General features: G+C 42.3%; 1 protein-coding gene across 7 annotated transcripts in view; it reads right to left on the bottom strand.

Moving 5' to 3' along the window:
• Positions 1-27,339, bottom strand: part of DIP2A (disco interacting protein 2 homolog A) — a 257,094-nt gene that overhangs the window by 18,373 nt on the left and 211,382 nt on the right. For 4 of the 7 annotated variants that reach the window (XM_048869008.2, XM_048869012.2, XM_048869004.2 and 1 more), the window contains 15 exons: positions 26,964-27,044; positions 26,310-26,437; positions 24,883-24,997; positions 23,506-23,707; positions 23,117-23,226; positions 22,913-22,993; positions 19,723-19,846; positions 18,243-18,364; positions 17,803-17,914; positions 17,340-17,449; positions 11,361-11,491; positions 7,673-7,841; positions 5,123-5,293; positions 2,060-2,089; positions 630-691 (listed from right to left, as the gene is read on the bottom strand). In XM_048869008.2, the coding sequence (XP_048724965.1) occupies positions 630-691; positions 2,060-2,089; positions 5,123-5,293; positions 7,673-7,841; positions 11,361-11,491; positions 17,340-17,449; positions 17,803-17,914; positions 18,243-18,364; positions 19,723-19,846; positions 22,913-22,993; positions 23,117-23,226; positions 23,506-23,707; positions 24,883-24,997; positions 26,310-26,437; positions 26,964-27,044 (1,748 nt within the window). Of the gene's footprint in view, positions 1-629; positions 692-2,059; positions 2,090-5,122; positions 5,294-7,672; positions 7,842-11,360; positions 11,749-17,339; positions 17,450-17,802; positions 17,915-18,242; positions 18,365-19,722; positions 19,847-22,912; positions 22,994-23,116; positions 23,227-23,505; positions 23,708-24,882; positions 24,998-26,309; positions 26,438-26,963; positions 27,045-27,339 lie in introns of those variants that run through there. The other 3 variants (XM_048869005.2, XM_048869006.2, XM_048869017.2) reach the window with 3 other exon arrangements.

A 27,339-nucleotide genomic window follows, 5' to 3' on the forward strand; every position in this document is an offset into this window, starting at 1 on the left:
CAGACTCATCTCTCTATTCTAGAGGCTGAATTTGGTCTCAGACTGATCTCTCTTTGCGAGTCTACATCTGGCTCTATGATAGTATGACAGTGTGTGCCCTAGAAATGAACTAGACAAGGGGAGATTAAGTTATTGCAATTTAAGATCCTTTGCTCAAATGCTGAGCTGGTTGAAGTTAGGACCACAAATACTGTTACATAATATTTTGACTGGTTTCAGAGTAACAGCCGTGTTAGTCTGTATTCGCAAAAAGAAAAGGAGTACTTGTGGCACCTTAGGGACTAACCAATTTATTTGAGCATGAGCTTTCGTTTAGCTCACGAAAGCTCATGCTCAAATAAATTGGTTAGTCTCTAAGGTGCCACAAGTACTCCTTTTCTTTTTGCGAATATTTTGACTGTGATCCAAACACTAAGATTTGTTTTAGTACGCAGAAATTAGAGATGATGCAAGAGGGCAGAAGAAGCGGTGGGAGGGGCAGGCTGGGACACTTCCTGGGTGGAGGGGCTGTGACAGGTGGAGGGATCAGGAGCTGACAAGCACCTTTCAGTATAAAGCACAATGTGGTGAGGATGAACAGACTTGTCTGCAGTGTTTCAGGGGTTACTGCTATGTATTATCACGTGTACCTGTCGTGTCGAAGTGCTCTCATGTCTACGTAGACTGTTGTTGGATCTGGTCCTGCAGTTCCCTAAGAAGAAAGGGGGGGAGGAGGGGACGGACAATTTTAACATAAACCAAAAAATCTTGTTTCTGTTTTTCAAATCACCCTCTGTCTTTCACTGACACACAGTGTTGTCTCTGTTATACTGTGAGTACAGTAAAGAGCTCTTCCTACCGCCAAGTCCCACCATGCAGCTTTGGTTTTTCGTACAACTGACAAGTAAACACAGAAGCAGCTCACGTATGCATGGAAACTTTTCAAGGCACCAAATTTTATTGTGGTACTAATGCACTCCTCTAAAACAGGATCACGTACTATGCAGGCATAACCCTGTTCCCGATACTCCACTTCTATATCCAATGATATAATCCTACAAAGAACAAAACTCTTTGGTAATCAATATGTACAACCCGTCAGGCTATAACATCTTTTCTTTGTAAACTTTCAGGAGCTGAGTGCTCGGGGAGAGAGGTTATTCTTTGCTGGAGTTAGAAAGTGCCACCTTGTGAGCAATTCTGATAAGTGGTTTCTAGACCTAACAGTGAACCTGAGTCTCAGTGGATGAACCACACAAGGCACCATTTAATTCCAATAGTGCTTAAACTTGGAGCAGTTTATAAGTTTATGCTCCAACAAACTGAAAATTAGACAACTCCCCAGCTGTATCCCTCCCCTTCACCCCACACAGGGAAACACAGCATGGCATTAGGGGTCTGTTTACACTGCAGCTGGGAGGTGAGATTTCCAACCTGGGTAGACACACTTACGCTAGCTCTGCTGTGGACATGGTCGTACAGCTGGTGGGCGTGGACTCAGGCAGCCAGCCCAAGCCACGGCCCATGCCACAATGTCCACGCTGCTATTTTTGGCATGCTTGCTCAAGCAGAGCTGGCATGAGTCTGTCTACCCTGGCTGGGAATCAGACCTCCCAGCTGCAGTGTAGACCCACCCTAGTACGGACCAGGATCCATAAGAAGACAACAGTTTGTAATCCGCTCAAGATTCCAGGGCTGGAACAGTAACCAGCAGTTTCCTTAGAATAATGTGCCTTAGTGCTCTGTAACAATGTTGATAAAAAATCTTGTGTGTTGTTTTCTGTAAGTACAATGCTGCTCTGTAGCCGGGTTAAGAATGTGAGCTCCATCTCTGGGAATGAACCATTAAACACTTCCTCTAAACACCTATGCTCTATACAGTGACCTCTGCTTGCTTAACAAACAGGAATTCTTGTACTTCAGCTAGAAGTGACCTCTGTGAGCAAAATACAATTTCTTTCAGATGAAAAACTCATTTGACTAGTTTCAAGTGAACTCCCTTAACCGGGTACATGTACAGCGTGTGCAGTGAGAAAGGAGGACTTTAGGGCGTGACAAGCACACACATGCATCACTGTACCTGTTCAGCCAGCTTGCGCAGCCTGTTTGGCTGACAGAGGGACCACAAACAGAAGTGACAGAGGCCAGCGAAGTGTGAGAAACAGAGAAAAGAAAAAACACAAACAAAGAGGCACAGGAGACATGAGATACACACAATAGAACGGGAACAAAATGTCATTGTATCTTAGAACAAAAAAAAAAAGGAATTTCCATTTCAGATTTTTTGAAAGGACTTAACATGGATTTTCTTTAAATCATTAACTGGGAAACATGCACAAATCTCACAAAGCACTGAACCTGCATGCTTACTGCTATACCTTATTTAAAAGTACTTAATGTTATTTATGGCTTCAAAAGGAACCTTTAAATCAGTCTGTTAAGATAGGAAGATGTTATGTATTATTTCCATACTAAACTGTACCAAATATACTTGGCTTGGATAGCATTGATATGCACTTAAACAGAACATTGCAGAATGAGAATGTTTTGGGTTGTGGGGTTTTGGGGGGTGGGGGGAGGAACAACTTAAAAAAATCTTTTCAATACAAGTGGGCAGTGGTCAGGAAGCGCATGTTGGGGGAACTTTTCACTGTCCATACTGCACTTCTAGAAAGGTTTCTTAGAAGAGTTTAGAAATAGGAATAGTTTACATTTGTGGAGTCCTATAGGTGCTTAGGGGTTAGTCCATGTCCATAAAATAGACACTTCCATTGAAAAAAACATGGATCAGACAATCTTTTGTCTCCCACTACTTATGAATTCAGCAAGCAGATCTCTTCGTACAGGCTCTCTAAAGGATGGCTCTGTGAGGGGTACGGATTTCCAGAGGCTCTTCCCTGCCCTATTTTGCTTGCGAATATCTGCTGTGCCTTCACTTTCAGTTGTAGGGGAAACTCTCAATGGGCCCAGATTAACCTTTCCCATTCTTACTGTGTCATTACAGATGTTGCCGAAGACTTTAAAAAAAAAAGGTGTCTAAAGTTGGGCTCCTAAATCCTTATTTAGGCACTTAAAACCCTTCTACGCAATCACATTTCTACGCACTCCACTCTTGATTTTATGTATCTCTCGAGTCTTACTCTGGGATTTTCAAACAGACACAACACACGTTTGTGTCTATATGTGTGGGTAACTTATCTATTTGCTCTCCCATGTAATAAGTTCATTAAATTACTTTATTTACACCTATTTTACCTTTGTATTTAGGTCTTTTAATTAATCTCCCTTCATATGTACAAAAAAAGACACTGTAGCTCTTTTAAAGTGCAATTATACCTGGCACAGCATATTGAAAAGGTTTGAGGTTCTCAGTCGTAGAATAAGTGATATCATGCATGGCCCATTCTGAAGCTGAAGTCTGCTAAGAGGAAATGCTACTGGCACACAATCCAAGATCTGGAGTCTTGTCAGTTATCTTGGAGGGATTTAACACAAGAACTTCAAATGCCGCAATATTACTAGGTGCTCTCCTTATGTGGTACTGCTGTTACTATATTGATAAATCATTTCTTCTGCGGGTTGTCACCTGTCTAGCTCCTATCCGAGAAAACGTATTTATACAGGATGCAAAGTGTAGAACACCAACTTGCACTTCTGAATTCATTGGGGTTATAACATCTATTTGCAAGGATGAATTACAAGAGACTCTGCACAAAAGGTTAGAGATGCAATATGGAGAGAAGGAGAAAAGAGGAGTTTGAAAAGCTGTCAGCCATAAAAATCAACAGACTACAAATATGCGTCAAACCATTTTTTAAAAAACCTTTCCCTTCTGAACGAGTTAAAGAAAGGTATTCTTTTAGGGTTAAGATTCATACAATTTTTGCTAAGGATTATTTCTCTCTTCTCGTGGGAGCATCTAGAGTAATAACATGCAAAGATGCCCAAAAGGATATAACACAGCCTGTAGCTGACATTTTAGGAAGGTGTAGTAAGAACCTGTACCGAAACGCTTCCAATGCATATTCACTGGCTGATTGCAAAGAATTTACAACTTCAGGCCCCAAACCTGAAAACAGTTATACACGTGCTTAACATTATGCATGTGATTAGTCCCACTGACTTCAGTGGGAATTCCCACGTACGTAAAGTTAAGTATGGGCATACATCTTTGGAGGAAGGGGGCTTAACACCTGACAGATTCACTGAAACTTTCCTTTATCAAAACAGAATTAATGTAGTCAGTCTTCATATAGGGGTATCTGCCACTTTACTAGACTATAACCCTTCATAGCCACATGATGCTCTGTAAGAACATGTACTGCCCTTTTCGGGAAGAGGGAGCACCATATCTCTGTGGTTGAACAGAACTAGATTTAAGTCCAGTTCAGTTAGCCAAAAAAAAGGGTAGCTGTGACTGAAGTACCAAACCACCAAAACAAGACACCACTCAATGCAATCCTCCCGACTCTAGGAATGCTGGGCTGTGCATTTTAAAGGCCTATCCACTGTGTCTCTGATTATCCTTTTTCCTGGAAAAAGTCTGTTGTCTTTGAATGTGCCACACTAATACTTTGCCCTGAAAAACATACCGTAAGCCAGATGGCATGCAAAGAAAATTGTAGAGCTTGTCAACATGACAGTCTCTTTAACATGGAATTTCTTATCTGAAGAACTCTCCAATTTGCTCCATATATACATAAGCCAGTATCAAAATGCAAAGTTTAAATCATACTCCCACAGAGCTAGAATGATATTGCTTGGAATATTTATGATGCACAGCCATAGCAACATACATATTTATCTTAGTACCGTTCGTTCATAACGGACAATGTCATAATACACCTTTTTGCACTGATTAAAAGCTAACTCAGTTGGCCATCCACCACTGCAGAAGGGCAAGACTGACATATACTCAAAATCCCCCATTCCAGCCATGCAAAAAAAAAAGAAAGAAAAAACCTTCAGAATTTATTTCAGTGATTTAGTAGGAGGAAGGCACACAGGGAGTGTGTGGTTTAGAACAAACCACTGATAAAATTCAATAGAAAAAAATATATTCTAGACACAGTTGTATTTAATTTTTCTAATCAAGTTCTCTGATATGCATCAGCTGAAGGGAAGGAATATAATCCAATCTCACCTGCAAGCAAATCGCTACGTTGACCCTGCAGCCAAATGTGGTGCTCACTGAACGTGCAGAGAGGCCCAGGTCTTTGAATAATTTAGAGAAGGACTGTGTTAGTGCAATCCTTGGTCTCTCTTCTGCCACCACCATACATGTTCGTACACAGGACAGGTTAACTCCCTTCATCTGTTGGAGAGGGTGTTTGAAAGAAGACAGGGAGAAAACACAATACCTCATGACACAGAAATTAGCAATTTCAGGAGACTCCTACTTCTGCAGTTGGATTAAGGGATAGACTGACTTTAGAAATGTCAGGAAAGATTGTGTATACTGGAGGAGGGACCTCGGAAATGTAATACATACTATTAATATATACTTATGCTTAAAAATATAATATCTAATCAATAACCTCTCCCCTTTCGTTGTGATCCCTTTAAAAACGAAGACTACCAGGCAAAGGGAAGTCTACTACTTGTCAGCCAGGTTAATGGTAATGATTTTTTTGGCATTAGCAGTAAGAATGAACGAAGATAGTAACCTCTGAAGATAGCAACTATAATAGGTACCCACTTCTGGGTCTTTGCTTCTGCATGTTTCCAGCTTAGGAAAAGTCCCCAACTACAATTCTGAGTAGTAAAATCACTGCTTCAGTATGAGCTCTTCTGCCACTGAAATAGACCGGAGTTCCTTTTCAATCAAATTATGGGTCTCAGAACAGAAATCTTCCCCTCAAACATAGAAGGGAAAAAGGGTGCTGTAGATGAACATAGAACTACAGTATGATTATCACCTTTAGAGAAAAAGATTGAGAGATAGCTTATTTATTCTTCCCTTAAAAGTACAAAATAATGGATTTTTTATTGTATACTAAAAACCTCCAGAAAGATCTTGCCAAGCAAAAAATATGCAACGATAAATGGTTACCCAGTGCATTAAGATGAGTTCTGCTAACAGGTAACCATCAGAAATGCAGTGGGTGATTTATTTGGGATACTGCTCAAATTGATGTGTTGGTGTAAACTGCAACAAAAATTTGGATTGATTTTCAAGGGCTTGTGTGTCCACCCAAACGAATGCTTTTGTACATTTAGCTTAAGGAAAAGAACTTTTAGGAGTGTGATGATTGACTAAGGTGAAATTCTGACAGCACCTTGGAATTTGGGAGGTATAACACGCCTGTAGGGCTCTGCTGCCTGATTTGTCATATGCTAGCTTAGCTCACTGTTACCCACTTCCATATTTGAAAATTGAGATCCCTGAGCTCAGGTCGCTCAAAAAGAGGCTTTGTCAGCTGAGGGTGAGTACAGTGTTACTCCATGGCACAGGTGCCTCAGAAGTGGGAACAGGATGGGAGTTTTTAAAAAACAATAAGCCCTTAATGAACCAGCTCACTCCAAGCTGCACAAGCTGCCATCCTTTCTATATGCTCACTGGATGCTGAAACTGCTGCCCAATGAATCTAAAGGGAAGAGATCTGTAAACCAGACAAAATGTAAAATGTTATCAGTCTGTGTGGGATATACACAGACCTTCACAAAAGTGGTATCGCACCAAAAACCCATGTTACTTGTAACTGATGGGAAGTTGCAGGTTTCAACTGGTAAGCTTTTGTTCTTGCCAATTGCCAAAATTTAGAGCTATGTTCTGGGTCAGAGTACAATTTATTATGTCCATTCTGGTCTTTGTGTCTGTGTGGCAACAGCTAATGGACAACTTAATGGTTCAGAACTTTTAGTGTGGAGAATTCTGACATAGGAAAAGAAGGGACTGACAAATGGGTGACAGGATTCTGTTTTATTTTTGGCTTTCATTTTTCAGAAAGAACGAGTTCATAGAATCATAGAATATAAGGGTTGGAAGGGACCCCAGAAGGTCATCTAGTCCAACCCCCTGCTCGAAGCAGGACCAAATCCCAGTTAAATCATCCCAGCCAGGGCTTTGTCAAGCCTGACCTTAAAAACCTCTAAGGAAGGAGATTCCACCACCTCCCCAGGTAACGCATTCCAGTGTTTCACCACCCTCTTAGTGAAAAAGTTTTTCCTAATATCCAATCTAAACCTCCCCCACTGCAACTTGAGACCATTACTCCTCGTTCTGTCATCTGCTACCATTGAGAACAGTCTAGAGCCATCCTCTTTGGAACCCCCTTTCAGGTAGTTGAAAGCAGCTATCAAATCCCCCCTCATTCTTCTCTTCTGCAGGCTAAACAATCCCAGCTCCCTCAGCCTCTCCTCATAACTCATGTGTTCCAGACCCCTAATCATTTTTGTTCACTGAACCTGCGGAGTATTTTCCTCAAAATTTCAAAAATACAAATACCTTGTTACTTGAGATCAAGCATGGAAACACCAAATCCAAAATGTGATTTTTTTTTTCTGAAATTTGTGAGCAAGTGACAACTTCCTGCAATTTCAACTATAGCATTTGCCAAGAAGCAAAGCATAATCAAGGGCTTTCAGAGATTCCGTGAAGGAGCTCATTTTTCAGCTGATGACTTACAACAAACTAAAAGCATTAACGAGAGATACTTGTACATTAGTATATGCAGAAACGATGTCCACTTACCCGAAGAACATCTGTCTGTGTTCCCAGGCCTTTGGTGCACATCTCCATGACCGAGTAAGAACAGAAGGTGACCCGCACTTTGTACTGACTGACAGCAGACAACCACAAAGACACATTACTCTCCAGTTCAAGAGGAGGGACCAAAATAGACTGATGTCCTGAGTATACACTATCCGCCACCCAAAAGAGAGAGAAACATACCGATAAAGTACACTTCAACTATGCTGAACAGGCATCATGCCAAAAGTGAGGAGGCATGGAAAGACCGAGATAAAGCAGACCAATAGCAGAGCTAAGTACCCAGAGCGCCTGCTTAAAACTCAGTCAGCCCTCCATACAAAGCAAGCATCCAGGCATCCCACTGGGGTTTGCAGAGTGACAGCTTGGGTCAGAGCTAAGGGAAGTCTGCCCTCCAATATAATGAAGTTTGATTTTAATTTATAAAAGCCAAATAAAGTGATTCAAAGTGTAAAGAGGGATTAAATTTCAGGGAGCGTATACGCACCCTCAGTAAATCATACCAAAGGGCTGAGGACAAGTAGACTCTCACCTTGTGCACTTCGTCTGCTCCTGGACCCCTCAAACTCATGATCCCATATTGTCCCTCACCCATTTTCAAATGGAGCCCTCCACTACCTTCCCAGGCCTCCCATAGAACCTCCAAGTTAAAGCCATCCAAAGAGTCACCCCACAGCTGGGTGGTCAGCCTCAGCCTCAATGCTCTGCTGTGGTCCACATCCCACCTCCTCCTCAGCCAGAGATCTGCTGTGGGCTCCACCTCACTAGTCTCTGTTGCAGGCATAAACCACCTCCCACACTGCTTTCTGAGCAGAGGAAGAGGAGAGATGTAGCAGTTGGCGGAGGCTGTTCTCCCAGAGGAGCCAGTGGGCAGTGCATGAAGCAGGAATACGGGGCAGGAGGGGACTCAACCCAGCCTCTCCACCTGTGAGAATAAGCCACCCACCCCCTAGAGGTCTCAAAGTCTCGGAAATGAGTCTATTCCCAGGTTACATCCATCAGGGAACTGGCCACTTTCCTCACTGTTAATATCAGTGTAAGACAAAAACAGAATCCAGCATGCTAAATTTGCCTTCAGTGGAAGGTTTTATATATACACACAAGCTACATGAGAAAAATTAAAGTGTTATACACAAGATAATTTTTCTGATTGTAGGACAAAAGGTAGGCGATAAAGAAATACTCCAAACTTCACTGAAAAAAGAAAGGTAGCCAGTAAACACTGCCTGCTAAATGTATTTCAGAATGAGACAACAATAAGGAGGAGTCCTTTTGAGGAGGACTTGAACTTATTTTCATGATGCTGAAAAACTAACGAGGGAAGCAATGCCAGTTTAAACATTTCACTAGACAGCATATGTTAAAAAAATAAAACTTGCAATTAACAAAAAAATTCTCTATTGATAATTTAACAAATAATTACAGCACATGATGGATCCAGAATGTGAGACAACAGAGAGGTTGAAGAACTCATCAAGATTTTATGACCAGCCTTATTTCTACCCATCATGCATGTACATTTAACCCCACTCTTACTAGATACCCTCTGATTTTCCCTTGACAGAAAAGTCAAATATCTTTCTCTTTCTCTTATCTTCTATCTTATTCGTTATAAAATACGAATGCTGGCCTATTACAAAAAGGGTTTTGTCACTAGCTACCCACAGAAGATTTTAGTACTACTGTTCCCACAGTAGTTACTATTCCTCATAAATTCAACTGCCTTTCACATATTTGTTAGATAAATGTATAATGTTGTTAGAGAATCAGTCTTCCAGAAAATGCACTAAGTGGTTCCTAATAGGTCAACTGGATCTTTGGTTGACTGTAGATCCATTCACCTTTCAATGTCAATGAAAGTTTTATTGTGTTCTCCCCAGCAGGTGCCCTGGATCTCTCAGCTTCTAATGAACAGAGTCTATGTTCATATCAAAGATTTTAATTTAGAATCTGGTTAACAGTTAGCAGATAGGAATGGAAAGCAAGAGAGAGTATGAATTAGTTCCAACTTTATTTTTTTAATATAGTTTGTTAATTTTGAAATGACAGATGTATGTCTGTGTGATGCTACATTGGTAAATACGGTCTTAAATCAATTAGTGTCAAGGGAATAAAGGAACAACCCTTTCAGTGGCACACTGAAAAACAGGCTCAGAAGAGTATTGTTCAGAGTGTTCCAGCTTCCCAAGTGTGCATTCAGTGGGTGACCATGTTCCCTGCCAGGCTCGCCCCTTCAAAAACTTTTGGCTTGTCAATGGCCAGTACTACAAAGAGGTTTGGGTTTTTTAAATAGCCCTTCTGTATTCTGTTTCTGGATCAATTCTGTACTCCAAATAGATTAAAAAAACAATAGTGCTGCATTCAGAAAGAGCAACCTAGCTTTGCATGCAGTCCGGCAGGGCTTACGTAACGTGAGAAAGCACCTCCAATACGCAAGTCCCCTTTCTTTAAAAAACGCACACCAGTAAAGAACACAGACTGTCTGATTTTATTTAACTGTATTTTGAAACAATGCTTTTTTCCCCGCCCTTGCTGAAACTATAAGATGTTCTCAAGATCTAAATTAAATTTATTCTCCTTCCCCCACTGTTTCCGCACCATCTAAAACGCAGGGTACCTGACTTATTGCAATGGTCTTGATTTTCGATCTTTGTTTAATTAAACCTCTTGTATTCCATTTATGTATCGATTCATTAACCATCTAAAAAGTGAAAGCATTCCACAGCAGAGGGCGGATCATACCCAACCAAAAACAAAGTAATTAGCTTAACTCAATTTAAAATGAATTAGGTAATGAGACACGAACAATTGTACAACAGTACTGGATGTGTTGAATTTTAGTGATTTTACTATCTGAGCCAAACACTTCCCCTTACATTTTAGGAAATGTTAAATTGCTTGCTTCTAATTACATTGTTATTTATTACTGTATAATGCCAATCTGGTGTTGGGTGCTTTATGTACATGTATCAAGTTAGGGCCCCTGCCTCCAAGAGACTTTTGGAGAGGTTTATTTGATCTAGATCAGCTGTTTTCAACCCAAAGGCCCCATGTGGCACAATTAGCACACAGCTGCAGCCCAGCTAAATAAGCCCAGCTGTGTGCTAAAGGCCGCTGGGCCACAAGGGGTCTGGGTTCCCGGCTGCCTGGCACAGCGGGGTCAGGGCGGCCAGCCAGCCCTGCAGAGGATCCAGGGGCTTCCCCATGAGGGCCGGGCTGCTGTCGGGCCGGGCTGCCCTGCTGCATGGCCAGGTCCAGGGTCCCTGCCACCCGGCCGCCTGCCCAAGGCCCCACTCCTGGTCCCACTCTGTGGAGGGGTCTCTGAACGGGAGGTGCTGGGCATAGGGGTCTGTGGGGAGGGGCAATGTGGGTCTCAACCTGAGGCCCAGGTAACACATTGTGGGTTGCATACGATAAACAGGTTGAGGACCACTGATCTAGATGAAACCAATACTGAAATCCTCTCTCTCCTGTACTTGAAATCCAAGTAACCCGTATTTACAAACAACAACATTTCTTCTCGCCTACAAAACAAATGATTTTGGGTCTCAGAAAGTTGCCAGATAACCAGATGTAAAAAGTACCATCATAGTGACTGCAAACAGAGCAGGCAGACAGAAAACAGAAGAGCAAGGACGCCCCAGGAGAGTATAGGGTTTAAATACTGTACCTGCAGAGGCACCACAGTGCAAACCCGAGGCCACAATAAGGGTCAAGGCAGGTGGCAATCTGTCGTGAAGGGTAGAGCTCACACTGTAACTTTACAGAGCGGCACAAGGCGCTTGCAGCTGCATGTGACATCTGGAGAAGGAAAACAGGTGCGTGAAAGGCTCATGGACTTTAGGAAATTTTTACATGTCTCCACACACTTGGGAATACTGGGGGTAGAGGCCATGATGCTGGCCAGGATTTTGCAGTCACTGTGAATAAGGGAAGCCATGTTCAGCATCATGTAACCCCTTCAGGAAAGGTGCGCGTGTCAGTAATGTACATCTTCAGATATCCAGGGCGTCCTCCAGCAGGCCCAGGGAAGACCAGAGTTGACATTCCTGAAAAGTCTAAAGTACAAAACAGAGAAAATTTTTTAACCCCCCGGCCCCATAAGCCCTCTGTATGCATCCTACAGGAACAGAAAGGTACAAGCCCTGTGTTTCCTAAGATATTTTGAGGGCCATCTTTAAGTGATTTGCCTGTACTTGAACAGCATTTCTGTGGTGGTTGAGAACAGGATTCTTTACTCCCAGTCATGCCCCTTAACTTCAGGACTATCCCTTCTCTGACCATGTCTCTGCTACAAACTTATGTCGATGCAAGTTACGTCGGCATAGAGCCATTGCAGTCAGTACATCACTTGTTCGCGTGCGCACCTGGCTCCTTGTGTTGGCGGTGTACGTGCTCAGCAGGAGTGCTTGTTTCGATGTGCAGTGCAGAGCACCATGGGTAGATTAGCACCCTATCACAGGGTGCCATCCCTGCAATGGAAAATTTATCTATACACTTACCTGAGGTTCCTTCTCCTGTGTTGGGCTCGTCTGTGCTCAACTGGCTGGACTAAAAAAAACAGGTCCTGGCTCACTATGCAGCTGGACCCCCAATTGCCTGTCCCCCCATCTTCTTCCTCCTTGTCCACCTCTTCCTCCTTGCTCTTCATGGCAGGGACCTGTGACTTGGGCTTTTGGAGGTATCCACTGTGGTGTGTATGGGTGGGAGGTCTCCACTGAGTATGGCATGCGCCTCTTTGTAGAAATGTCAGGTCTGCGGCTCAGCACCGATTCTTGGCCTCCTTGGACTTTTGGTGTGCTTGCTGCAGCTCCTTAGCTTTCATGCACAGTCTCTTCTCCCCACTGGTCCAGGAGATCCAGTATCTCCTGTCTCCAGAGAGGAGTGTGGTGCCAGCAAGGTCAGCTGGGCAGTTGCACTTAAAAGAGAGCTGCTCAGTGTGCTCACCAAGTCAGGCAATCAGGAAAAGGAATTTCAAAAATTCACAAGGCTTTAAATGGTGGGTGGTGGCAATGGGGGGCTTCTGGTCTATGTGACCCCAGGCAGTGGAGTTCACAATGGTGACCAGAGTGGGGCACTGTGGGACAGCTGCTAGAGGATTATTAGGGTTGACTTGGTAACAAGTGTCCATGCTTGTGCTGTGTTGACCTCAGTACATCAACCATGGCTCAATATTGCTCAGGGAAGTGGTGTCTCTATGTTGGTGTAAAAGAGCTCTTACATCAGTGCGAGACAAAGTTAAGTGTGGACACATGCACGACTAGACTGACGCAAGACAGTTGACAACAACGTAACTTTGCAACGTAGACCAGGCCTTCTCCTCTTCTCTTAAGTCTCACCAATTCCCCAGCTATAACCATCATTAACTGAATATTTCTAAAAAGAGTCATAGATATTAAGGTCAGAAGGGACCATGATCATCTAGTCTGACCTCCTGCACCACGCAGGCCACAGAATCTCACCCACCCACTCCTGCGATAAACCTCTCACCTATGTCTGAGCTATTGAAGTCCTCAAATCGTGGTTTAAAAACTTCAAGGAGCAGAGAATCCTCCAGCAAGTGACCTGTGCCCCATGCTACAGGCGAAAAAGGCGAAAAACCTCTAGGGCCTCTTCCAATCTGCCCTGGAGGAAAATTCCTTCCCGAGCCCAAATATGGCGATCAGCTGAACCCTGAGCATATGGGCAAGATTCACCAGCCAGATAACCAGGAAAGAATTCTCTGTAGTAACTCAGATCCCACCCCATCTAACATCCCATCACAGGCCATTGGGCCTATTTACCATGAATAAAAATCAATTAATTGCCAAAATCATGTTATCCCATCATACTATCTCCTCCATAAACTTATCGAGTTTATCTTAAAGCCAGATAGGTCTTTTGCTCCCACTGCTTCCCTTGGAAGGCTATTCCAAAATTCACTCCTCTGATGGTTAGAAAACTTCATCTAATTTCAAGTCTAAACTTCCTGATGACCAGTTTATATCCATTTGTTCTTGTGTCCACATTGGTACTGACCTTAAATAATTCCTCTCCCTCTCCAGTATTTATCCCTCTGATATATTATCTCCCCTCAACCTTCTTTTGGTTAGGCTAAAGAAGCCAAGCTCTTTGAGTCTCCTTTCATAAGACAGGTTTTCCATTCCTCAGATCATCCGAGTAGCCCTTCTCTGTACCTGTTCCAGTTTGAATTCATCCTTCTTAAACATGGGAGACCAGAACTGCATACAGTATTGCAGGTGAGGTCTCACCAGTGCCTTGCATAACGGTACTAAAACCTCCTTATCTCTACTGGAAATACCTCGCCTGATGCATCCCAAGACCGCATTAGCTTTCTTCACGGCCATATCATATTGGCGGCTCATAATCATCCTATGATCAACCAATACTCCAAGGTCCTTCTCCTCTGCCGTTACTTCTAATTGATGCGTCCCCAGCTTATAACTAAAATTCTTGTTATTACTCCCTAAATGCATGACCTTACACTTCTCACTATTAAATTTCATCCTATTACTATTACTCCAGTTTACAAGGTCATCCAAATCTTCCTGTATGATATCCCGGTCTCTCGCTAAATTGGCAATACCTCCCAGCTTTGTATCATCCGCAAACTTTATTAGCACACTCCCACTTTTTGTGCCGAGGTCAGTAATAAAAAGATTAAATAAGATTGGTCCCAAAACTGATCCCTGAAGAACTCCACTGGTAACCTCCCTCCAGCCTGACAGTTCACCTTTCAGTAGGACCCGCTGTAGTCTCCCTGTTGACCCGTATCCACCTTTCAATTTTCATATTGATCCCCATCTTTTCCAATTTAGCTAATAATTCCCCATGTGGCACAGTATCAAACGCCTTACTGAAATCTAGGTAAATTAGATCCACTGTGTTTCTTTTGTCTAAAAAATCTGTTACTTTCTCAAAGAAGGAGATCAGGTTGGTTTGGCACGATCTACCTTTTGTAAAACCATGTTGTATTTTGTCCCATTTACCATTGACCTCAATGTCCTTAACTACTTTCTCCTTCAAAATTTTTTCCAAGACCTTGCATACTACAGATGTCAAACTGACAGGCCTGTAGTTACCTGGATCACTTTTTTTCCCTTTTGTAAAAATAGGAACTATGTTAGCAATTCTCCAATCATACGGTACAACCCCTGAGTTTACAGATTCATTAAAAATTCTTGCTCATGGGCTTGCAATTTCGTGTGCCAATTCCTTTAATATTCTTGGATGAAGATTATCTGAGCCCCCTGATTTAGTCACATTAAGCTGTTTGAGTTTCGCTTCTACCTCAGATATGGTAATATCTACCTCCATATCCTCATTCCCATTTGTCATGCTACCATTATCCCATAGATACTCATTAGCCTTATTAAAGACTGAGGCAAAGTATTTGCTTAGATATTAGGCCATGCTTAGATTATCCTTAGCCTCCACTCCATCCTCAGTGTTTAGCGGTCCCACTTCTTCTTTCTTTGTTTTCTTCTTATTTATATGGCTATAGAACCTTTTACTATTGGTTTTAATTCCCTTTGCAAGGTCCAACTCTACTTGACTTTTAGCCTGTCTCACTTTATCCCTACATGGTCTGACCTCCATAAGGTAGCTTTCCTTGCTGATCCCTCCCTTCTTCCACTCCCTGTATGCTTTCTGCTTTTTCTTAATCACCTCTCTGAGATGCTTGCTCATCCTGCTTGGTCTACAACTCCTGCCTATGATTTTTTTCCCCTTTCTTGGGATGCAGGCTTCCGATAGCTTCTGCAGCTTTGACTTGAAGTAATCCCAGGCCTCCTCTGCCTTTAGATCCACAAGTTCTTCAGTCCAATCCACTTCCCTAACTAATTTCCTTAATTTTTGAAAGTCAGCCCTTTTTCAAAAACCCTAGTTGCAGATTTACTTTTGTTTATCCTTCTGTTCAGTTTGAACTGAATTAGCTCATGATCACTTGAACCAAGATTGTCCCCGACAACCATTTCTTCTATGAGGTCCTCGCTACTCACCAAATCCAAATCTAAAATGGCATCCCCTCTTGTCAGTTCAGCAACTACTTGATGAAGAAATCCATCAGCTATCGCATCGAGGAAAATCTGAGACCTATTACTACTACTAGCACTCGTCCTCCAGTCTATATCTGGGAAGTTAAAGTCTCCCATGATCATGCAGTGTCCATTAGTATTTACTTCATTAAAAACAGTAAAGAGGTCTCGATCCATATCCAGATTGGATCCTGGTGGTCTATAGCACACCCCAAGCACTATCCCAGGGGAGAATCTAGTAGTTTTCTTCCCCAATGTAATTTCTGCCCAGACGGACTCTATCTTATCCATTCCATCACTTCTTATTTCTTTACATTCTACCTCATCCTTGATATACAGTGCTACTCCACCACCTTTACCTTTATTTTGGTCTTTCCTAAACAGCACATACCCTTCAATACCCGTAGTCCAGTCATGACGACTATTCCACCCTGTTTCTGTTATCCCTAGAATATCTGGTTTCACTTCCTGCACCAGTAGCTCTAGTTCCTCCATTTTGTTACCTAGGCTCCTCGCATTGGTGTACAAACATCTTAATTTTTGCTGTTTGGCCTCGCTCGCGTTCTGTACCCGATTGGGCACGGTCATTCTACAGCCATTATGACCTATCAGATTAGTATCCACACTGCCCTTCCTCCTACCCACGGCTGTATCCTTTCTTACTTTGTTTTCTTCCCTCTCAATGCTAAAATCCGGTGTGGAGATTACCTGGACATCTCCCAACCATCTCCCCCAAATTCCTAGTTTAAAGCTCTCAATCAGTTGTGCCAGCCTCCATCCTAGAAGTCTATTTCCTTTCCTACTCAGATGAAGTCCATCCCGAGAGAACTGTCCTCTGTCCATGAATGCCTTCCAGTGGCCATACATCCCAAAGCCCTCCTTATAGCACCACTGCCTAAGCCATCTGTTGACAGTCATAATCTTGTCACACCTTTGTTGCCCTTCTCTAGGAACAGGCAGAATCCCACTAAAGATCACCTGAGCCTCAATTTCCTTAAGCGTCTTCCCCAGCCTAGCATAATCTCTCTTGATACGTTCCAGCGAGAATCTACCGGTATCATCTGTTCCCACATGAAGGATAATTAGGGGATTCTTTCCTGCTCTCTTTAGGATCCTTTTCAACCTCAGGTCTACATCACGTATCTTAGCACCTGGAAGACAGCACACCCTTCTATTCTCTGGTTCAGCTCTGGTTACAGGCCTGTCTATTCCTCTCAGTAAAGAGTCCCCGATCACGTAGACCTGCCTTTTCCTGGTGACGGTGCTATTCTCCAGTCTATCCCCTGTTCCCTCTGCCTGCAAGTTCTTTCCATTCCTGTTCTCCCTTGTAATCCTCTTCAACCCATCCTGTATCCTCCTGGGGCTCATATTTGCTGTAGAACAGGAGTACTTGTGGCACCTTAGAGACTAAAATTTATTTCTAGACAGCTGTGTCTGACATTTCTACATCAGAAATCTGGATTGCAATGTGAGATTTGAAATATGCTTACATTAAAACCTCTCTCTCACCATTTTTAGGCTTCTTCCCAGGTTGAGTTGAATGGAATAAAGAATATGAAAAGACTTCAGGGAAGAAACCAGTTAAGACAATCATCTCAATTCAATTAATATACCTTTACTCCTGCTAATATGCCAGTTGTAGACACACTGAAGTCCAAATAGGCCAACATATCCGGGGATGGAGGTCTAAAAATATTAGCCACCTTCTTTTTAGGTATATCATCTATTTAAAATACACAAAAGCAATACAATTACACATTATTATTTTGGAAAAGGTAGAGCAGGATAATAAAACCTTTAAAACATTGGAATATTAGGTTATTCATGGTTTATGGATTGACATGAAGCCACAATACAAGAGACTCAACACCAATCCAGCTAGCCAGCTGTGCTAACAAGATAAGTAATTTACGGGTCTCGAGGCTAACTGACATCCTTGCAAAGACAGCCAGTTATGCTAACAGCCTTAAATCATATTGGAAAAGCCATGATGTATCTTTTTAGTTATCCACACTTCCTTGCATATCCAAATTAAAATCTTATTATATTAGCAGCAAGTAGTTAGACATCTGGTACCTGTATCCAAAATGGTGGGCCATGTTTTAATATCTACAGCTGTGGCAGCTTCCTTGGACTTCAGCAGTTTCATTATTCCTTGTGTTGTAAGGATACATGCAGACTTACTGACCTGTACAAAGTACAACATTCAAAAAGTTAAAACTGATGAATGGATGCTCTTGTGCTTTAATATCTACTCAAGTCAGTCCAACCTGAAGGAGTTGATTATAAAAAAAAGTTATAAATGAAGAAAAAGAAAATGGTGATAATGGAAAACAAGTTTTAAACCAGTTTAATGAAACATGTATTGACTCTGGGTCAGAGGGTCACAGCACAAAATTTTTCAGAAATTCAGCTTATTTTATATTTACTGTACCATGATGCATGGGCAATTTTTTACTTATTAGATCAACAGTTTTAAACAAAACAAAAACAATACACAAAGGATTCTCTCATACCTCTACAATCATCTTGACAGTGGGCAGAGTAGTAGCAAGATTTTGTGGATGAGGGGGTCGAACTGTTATAGGTGTACAGCCAGCATATAAACAGCCATAGAAAGTTGCTATTAGGTCTACTCCTGTTAAGGACAAAAACTAGTTTTAATTTCACAAATCATCATAATCTCTCATACCAATTCCAAAAAATATCCTCACTACATTTTAAGAATTAAAAGACTATACAAGATATTTGTCATAAAAGGTTCATCTAAACCAGTGCCCTGCCTCTGGAAGTAGCCCGTCCTCGGGGTTTTGAGTTTTTTGCATTTAAATATAGTACATTTGTAGTAATTATTTAAGCTCTTCAGATGAGAAGATCTGTTGAAATACATTTTGACAAATGTCCAGTTTTGCGTGCCACCTTTTAAGAAAAATTTGGACAAACTGGAGAGAATCCAGCAGAGAACAAAAATAATCAAAGGTTTAGAAAACCTGATCTGTGAGGAAAGGTTAAAGAACTGGACATGTTTAGTCTTGAGAAAAGAAGATTGAGGGGGGGACCTAATAACAATCTTCAAACATGTTAAGGGCTGTTCCAAAGAGCATGGTGATAATTGGTCTCCATATCCACTGAAGATAGTACAAGAAGAAATCAGCTCGATCTGCAGAAAGGAAGATTTAGGTTCATTATTAGGAAAAACTTTCTACCCATAAGGGCAGATAAGTACCGGGACAGGTGACCAAGGGAGGATGTGGAACCCCTGTCACTGGAGGTTTTTAAGAACAGGTTGGACAAACACCTGTCAGGGATGGTCTAGGTACATTTGGTGGACTAGCTGACCTGTTGAGATCCCTTCAAGTCCTACATTTCTCCGATTCTCTAATTAATACATTCCATGAAGTTTGAGACAGTGTGGTAGGTTATAAAGTGGACAATCCGATCTTTCAGAATAATATATATTTGTCTTTCATAAGTTAACATTATGCAGTCTCTAAACTACCCTATTTGCAGATATACACACTCCTGTTCTACATTTACAAACATGCAGAAGTGACACAGAGACCAAACATGAACTCATTCTAGAGATGGTCACTTCCTGTTAGGACACAGGTGCATTTGTGGCTCAGCACTGCCCTCTACTGTATCTATTCTGTGAATGCACACACCGTTTCACTCTTTGGAACCGAGAATCCGGTACCTTTCATGTGATCTAAATTCATTCCCTACTCACTTCCCAATGGCCTGGTACTGCACAACTGTCCAGATACATTCCATCTGACCTTCATAGATTTGATAAATTTATCCTGCCAACTGGAGAATCGGCTTAGCAGAAAAAGCAGTGAAGCGAAGAAGCCTTCCTCTTAACAATTACATGCTGGTCACTCTGAGATGAATTACCAAATTAAATGGCTGTGGGATTGTTCAAGCATAGAAATGCTTACATTCCTTTCCCCACAATTGATTACTTTACAGTATCTGCCATCTCTATTCCCTTACCTGGAGGATAAACTAAAGCGACATGGTCTCCGACATTCAGTCGTCCCTTCTCCATCAGTGCAGCTGCCACCCTCTCTGCTTTCTTGTGCAGTTGTACACATGATGCCGTGCTAGCTACTGTGCCCTATATAATACAAATGTGACTTAGGAAAACTTGGCAGGAAATATATTTTGACACTGAGTAAAATAAATAGCCTTAGATCTAACATTTCATTACAATTATGGTTTTAGCACTGTACTGGATAGAATTAAAGACTTATTGAAAAAACATTAGGATGGCAGAATTCAGTTAGTTTTTACAATTTTGACAGCTAATACAGGTATTTTAAAGTTTTTTATTTTTATCAATTTTAATTTTCACAGTTGTGCAAAATTATGGGTTAAAAGCATTTTCCCCCCAATTTATATAGATTTAATTTTATCGGGGAGTCAGCTAAGGGTGGGGGTGGGGCGGCAATTATTTATTGACAATAGACACCGATTCGAAAAGCTTTATAACCATTGAAACACAAATTGTCAACCACATCTCAAAATATTAAGCCTTAAATCAAACTTTAATAAGTTCTCAAGCAACATTTTTCTGACTTTGCCAACATGTAAATGTCACTGATGATCGATGGAAATGTGTTTTAATCAGTTTACATGTGCACAGTGAAATCTGCGTTTATGGACGTTTACCAGTAAAAATTGAACCCTGCCAAGCCTAACTATATTCAAACACTTTAGCAGCTCGGAAACTGGGCCAATTGCACCAAAAACTCTTAAAACGCACACAGAACTGGCTGTGCTGTAGTCCACGTATTTACAAGTCGCCAGTGTTATACATATCAGATAATGAAGATACTCTGGTACAAGTTCTAAATTTGCCTTTGCACACAAATTTTATAGCTTAAACCCATCTTTGTTATTTGAAACCAAGATGATGAAAATGGAGCATACTTTTCTGATTCTGCCAGTAAAATGATTCATTATAGCAGAAAACAAAAGAACTTAAGGCATTATTTCACCTTCAGTGTCTTGTTCAAACAAGTCTGTACAGCGGGCAATACAGAAAATCCTCTATAGTCCTTACAATGTTAATTTACTCTCCTTTCCCTCCACCCACTTCTTGTTCCATTCCCTGCCTCACAACCAATTACCTTATCTAGACACTATTTAAAGGCTTGTCACCTTTACAGTTAGACTTTCCCCCACTACTTTAACTGTCTTAGTCAAAGTTTATTTTATTCTTAATTCAGTGCTTACCTCTTACATTTCCGATACCTATATTTGCACTTCCTAATTTAATGCCCTTTGCTTTAAATTTCTCTTCATTAATGATATTGTTCTGTACTGCACAGTAGACAGTAATACCAGGCCCGCACAGGGAGCACCAGTAAACATTCCTAGCTAGCAAAGCAGGTAACTAGGAGTCCGGAGGAGCTCTGCTACTGAACACGGCAGTTGACTTTCAGGTCAGTGAAGAAAAAAAAAAAATTCATTTCTGGGGGTAACAATTCAGTGTGGAGGTTTCCTGGACTGCAGTAGGATAGTCTGCAGCCTTGGGGAACATTTTAGAGAAGTGGTTGTCGAAGCCCTGCAGTCCCAACAGTGAAGAAATTTGGTTTTGGATTAGGACACAGGACAGAATATGCTGATACAGCATTCATCAGCTCGCCCACAAGGCCCCCCTACCCCACCAACATTTAAGCCTCTCAAAGACTGACTTTTGCCCTGCTGCCTAGGTTAACCTAGATAACTTGTACAAACATGCTTCTTTGCCGCTCCTCTTCTGCGAGCCGTTTCTTTGTCTGCTCCTAGGCAGTGAGCTCTTCAGGCCCAAGCACTCCCACAATCACATTGTAAACCAGATCGGAAATGTCTGGTGAGACGTATGGTGTGGGGCTGCCAGGGCAGATTAACATTGCTTGGCCCAAGCTGAAGCGACCACAATGACTCAGGTCTTGTCCTCTTTCACGTTCCTGACCGGTGGGTAGTGAGAGAGTCACTGGAAAAGCACACAGCAGAACTCTGAACGGTAACTGAATTTCCGTCCCTCCCCGCTCTGGAGGTGAAGGTCACTTCAGAGAGCTTGCTGCTACAAACACTACCATAAAGACAGCGTCCCTCCCCACCAACCGGCTCTTCAGAGACCATTTGTGCTGGTCATGTGTCCTGCACCTTAGCTTGCCTGCACACACGTTTTATTTGCCAGCAAGGTGGAGGGTCACAAGGTAGTTGGTGAGTCAGACACCTCAGATTTACTGCTTCCCAAGAGTGTGTTTGCAAGCAGGCAACCCTGCTGACGGAGGCAGAGCACAGCTAGCTTGCTGTCTGTCACAGCAGCAACAGGCAGTCCTTAACCAAAGGGGACTTTTAGGATATGTCTACACTGCAATTAAAAACCCGTGACTGGCCTGTGCCAGCTGAGGTGGGCTCAGGGACTTGGGCTAAGGGCCTGTTTAATTGTGGTGTAGACATTCGGGCTTGTGCTGGAGCCCAGAGCCCTGTGAGGTGGGAGGGTCCCAGAGCTCAGGCCTGAATGTCTACGCTGCAATTAAACAGTCCCTTAGCCCGAGCCAGCTGGCACAGGCCAGCCATGGGTTTCTAACCACAGTGTAGACATATCCTTAGGGCCCATCTGATGACCCAGAGCTCTAGAACATTGTACATGGACACGTTCCATTGACTGTCAGCACCATCCCCAAAAGAGGTAGAACCCACTGGCACAAGTGGAAGGATCAGAGGTGCCCCTGTACCCAAGAAAGCAGGAACAGAGACCTCCAGTGTGTGCCCTGGATCCATGACAATCTTTCTTTTTTCCTCCTCTGTCACAGCTCTGGCAAGATCTGCCTTCTCTTACCCTTCTACTCGAAGGGCGATGAGAGTGAAACCACAAATGCCAGGCATGGTGTAGACTTCAAATCTGAGGGAAGCTGGACACGCAGCTGCTGCAGCTCTCTGAAACTAGCCAGGATGTAGACTAGAGTTCTAGGGAAGGATCAGAGAGCGAGCACAGCGTGAAGAAGCTAAAATGCGGACTGTGCGCATTCATTAGTGCGTGCTGGGAACCAGAGGAGTCCGCCCACCATCGGTAACACGTGGAGCATTTTAGGCTGTAACATGCACCTGCCACGTCGCATTTTCCTTCTTCAAACCCAGATAATTTTATTCATTACTTGATACGAAAACAAGCCTCAGGGCATCTCACCTTGGAATTCAGCAACAGAAAGAGAGGGTGATCTGGGGTTGTCTGGGCTCGCCACTGAAGAACATCTGCTAAGTACAGGAACTGAAACAGAAAGACGACAGGACAGAAAACATTCAGACTCCCTTGACACATACCATGATCAGCTTCAGTAGGGTACTAAAACAACTGCTACCCTTGGATACATGCAGAAAGACTCGGTGCTACCTTTCTTGCCTGGTCATTATCCTCCAGCTGGGTAACGTCTCTCCCTGAGGCTTGTGCAATTCTCTTTCCAGCAACAAGATTGCCCACTATCATAGAAGCAGGACCAACATCTGGGTTAACAAATTGAGCAAAATGAGAAGATAACTCCATTTAACAAAGCCAATCATAATTAAATAACTAATAATTAAGCATGCATATTACCATAAATAACGAATGCAATGCAATGCAATGTTAAAAAATAAAAAAGGAAACTGAAAAGATGAAACCAAACATCAGATCTGACAGAACAAACGTAACCTGGTAACACAGACTTTAACATGTTCAGTTACTGAGACAGCAACAGTTAGAGACAAACACGAAGGCTGACCTACATACTCCGCTTTAGTTACCTGGCTGTTTTTGTCGAGGTTTAGGCAAGTTGGTAACACAGGTATGAGGACACATCAAGACATTGCAAGGGTGCAGAGCACCCTCTAGAAAGCGCTGTTTTGTTTCTGAAATATGAATTCCTCCGAGTGGAGCCTTTGGCAAGGTGTTGGCAGGAACCAAAGCAAGACAATACACACCCACTTGGTGAATGCTGTCAATTGCCTTGAGGGGGGAAAAAAGAATTAATTATGTACAGTGACATGGCACTTAGCTGGAACAAGAATTCTAAAGTAATTTATAACATCACAAATTTTACTTGCACCATCCTTTGCAAATAAAGTGTCCAATTCTGCACTCACTGAATTCACAGAAGTTGTCCCATGACTTCAATGGGAGCAGGAGCAGATCCATATTTCTGCTCGCGCAGTCAAGCCCAAGGTGATGCCACTTGCACACCACTGATTAGGGAAGTTACTGAAACGTGGGTGATAAGTGCAGAAAGGTTGTGAAGGCCAAAACTGTATCACAGTGTACTTAGCATGTATGGTGCAACCACAGAAACACAGTAGAACGTAAACCACAAAAAGATATAGAGGGGAAATATTTAGCTGCTTAACACTCGCTATCTGCTCCAGCCTGAGAACCACGCAGAACAGAAATGGGTCACACTTGTGTTTCTATGAATGACATCCTTACCATTACCAAGTAATTGGTAATAGAAGACTTAAAATCCTATGAATTTATGTAGAGACCATTATCTCTTTATTCCTACACAGCTCTCTCCTCGGCTTAAGAGTCATCCCCCTTTATATTGTTCTTCTCAGCCCTCCCCTCCTTCACACTTCATTTTCTGATTCCTTGGCCATTCCTGCTCTTTCAGTTATTGCACCTTGCCACCTCCTTAGAAGTGACTGGCTACTTCAGAAATACCTGAATACTAGTGGACAAAGTGACCTAAAGTAGCTGTTCAATTTAGGGGCATACAGGAGACATGGAGCACTCCCAAATCACACAAGCTACTAACAAACATTCTAAAATAGACATTTGCTTTTGATATTTTGTAGACGTTCAACATTAAGTTCTTTCAGAATCAAACAGACCAAAGGACACTGGCAAAAATAAAGATTAACAAATTACAAATTGAAGTATCTTCTGAAGGATTTGAAAATTCCAATCAAAATGAACTGCAGAAATAATTTCTCAAGAATAAACCGATTTTGGTCTTGAAAAAAATTCCATTAGCTAACACCCCAGAAACACATTCAGAAGTGAGCGTATCAGAGGTTTTTTAGGCCAGTTTGAAGGTAAGGTTTATATAGAAAATAGAAGCTCTGATATTCTCATTTGATACATTAGCCTTATTCACCTGAAAAAAGAGAAAGGACAGATCTGACTACCTGTAGAACCCTGCTCATCCACTGAAAACTATCCTCCTCTGACGCATCAGGGCGCTGCTCTGCCACAAGCACTATTCGATCATCATGCAAAACGGTCACAGAAAACACTGCTATCCTAGAACACAAAGGACAGAAGAATGATAGGACTAGAAAAGATGCTACGTATAACGAACCCAGCAGGGTTTATTACAATATGGATGGCTGTAACTCCTGTGGAACAGTTTTCGCAGACACAAACATTATTTATGCCAGACCACCACAAAATCATTCACAACTTGAGGACAAGAAGCAGTTTATTTTAATGTTCTTTTCTCAGACTTGAGAGAATTTTCACTTCACCACTATGGTACATGTGCTATTACAAGCAGGGTTCAACACATACAGGAGCTGTGCAAACTTTCACTATCTAACTTTGTCGTGCACATTGAAGATCTAACCTACATCTAACAACTGAATCTCTCTCTGAAAGAGGTGGACAACTATACCAGATCAAAGGGTGGCATGTCTAGCTGTATATCTAGACTGATAACTAGACACCTGCTTCCTTTGTGGGCCAAACTGGCTTTGAACCCAGGTCTCCAAGGGGGAAAAGGCTAGCAATACCTCAACAAGCTGGGAGCCAATTTTTGAAAATGATGCCTTAATTGAAGGAAGTGACACACTGATGAGGAAACAATACACTTTTGCTGTAGGTTCAACAAGTAACTCAACAGCAGTTCCTCATGCCACAGCTGTAATCAGTGTGGACACCTGAGCTGAATGCCCCTCTATGTAAGAACGGTAAGTTGGGCACTATAGTATTACTTTTGAGGGTCCTTCAGAGGCCCCAAACAGCCAGCTTGTTCTTCTCAGAGCATGTTGCCAGGTGCATCTATTAGCATGAGCAGCTGTGGGACGGAGATGTCTGGAGGGGTTAGCTCTGTTACGGGGAAGGGAACTTGTGTTCTAGGTTTGGTAGGGGTCTCAGTTCTGCTGGCTCTTGGGGGGAAGCTGCTGCTTAATTTTATTTGTCTTGTGTTAGGGTGCCTAGAGCTCTGGATAGGCATCCACATTTATTTTTTTAGAAATCAAAATTAAATACATACACAGATGATGCAAAACTGAACAAAGAGGTATTGTAAAGTTTTAATTAGAAACTTAAACACAGAGAGAAGAGGTCAGTAAGACTAATGATTTCACCAGGTCAAGGCAATTTTAAACAATTTAGAATCTAGTTTACATAAATTAGGTTTCATGCTGTATGCTGCAGGGGAAGCCACACTTTCATATTCATACTCACATGGTGGCGTCTTGCCCCCAAAGCACATGTCTAGAAGTTCAATTCAGAAATCTCCCACACCTTGAAAGCATTGTGAAATGCTGGATGAGCAGAGGATAAATACACAAGAATACAATGTTAGGGAATAAGTTCCTCTCAAAATATTCACCTTCCTCTGTAGACAAACTTCATTGGTTCCACTGCCAGTGCGGTGGCTACTACATCATCAGCATTGTGTTTGCGAATGTTCACCACCATCAGGCCATCCAGCTTTCCCACCACAAAAACCAAACTGTCCTGAAAAGACGACAGGCTTAGAAATAGAAAAGCCACACAAAATGCAAACCCAAGACTCCCAGCAATACAAGAGCATCAACCCTATGGATAAGAGAGTGACATTATATAGACTTATATGAGGAAAACAGACTCTGTGGATAGAGAATCCTGTTGAATGCAGCTGTGCTCACACAGAAGGAGGCGGCTAGCTGCCAAAGCCGGCTACTTGACCCAAGATGTGCTCTTGCTCCATCAAATGAGTTCAGGGACATGATCCTGTCATTTGGCGTTGAAATCAGGAGCACTAGGAACCCATGATCCAACAGCTGGAGAAGATATCTGGAGGATACTTCCCCTTGGGAGAGCAATACTAACTTGACATTCCAGCCTTAGTTTCATCTGATCTTCAGATTGTCACACAAGATTATATTTCAGTATTCCTGTTCTGTTTTCCTAGATCCTCCTATCTACTTCCTATTGGGTATTCTATTAATTCAATAGTGGATTCACTTGGGCATTTGGAACAGTTTTGTCCATTCATACTTACAGGTCCAATAAAGCCAAGCAATCCTGTTCTCGTGAAGGGTTGATCTGAAACAGGCACCCCTGCTGCTGTCACTGGAATGGTCTGATAGAATACAGAAGATAAAGTATTCAGATACACACCACAGGCAATTCACTTTTTACGAGTACTGTGAAGCTAAAACGCATTCACCTTCTGTTTCAGTGAAAATCTTTTATGATTAAACACAGAATGCACTAGAGAGAGCGAGAGAGAATTTACTGTCCTCCTGGCTGACGTGGCTGTAACTCGCGCTGTGAGGTAGGCAAGTACAATCCTATTACAGGGGGAGAATAGGCACAACAGGAGCTGAGTGACCTACCCAAGGTCACATAGCAAGCCCATGACAGAGCTGGAACAT

Source organism: Caretta caretta, chromosome 11 (assembly GCF_965140235.1).
Source record: "Caretta caretta isolate rCarCar2 chromosome 11, rCarCar1.hap1, whole genome shotgun sequence".
Taxonomy (NCBI): domain Eukaryota; kingdom Metazoa; phylum Chordata; order Testudines; family Cheloniidae; genus Caretta; species Caretta caretta.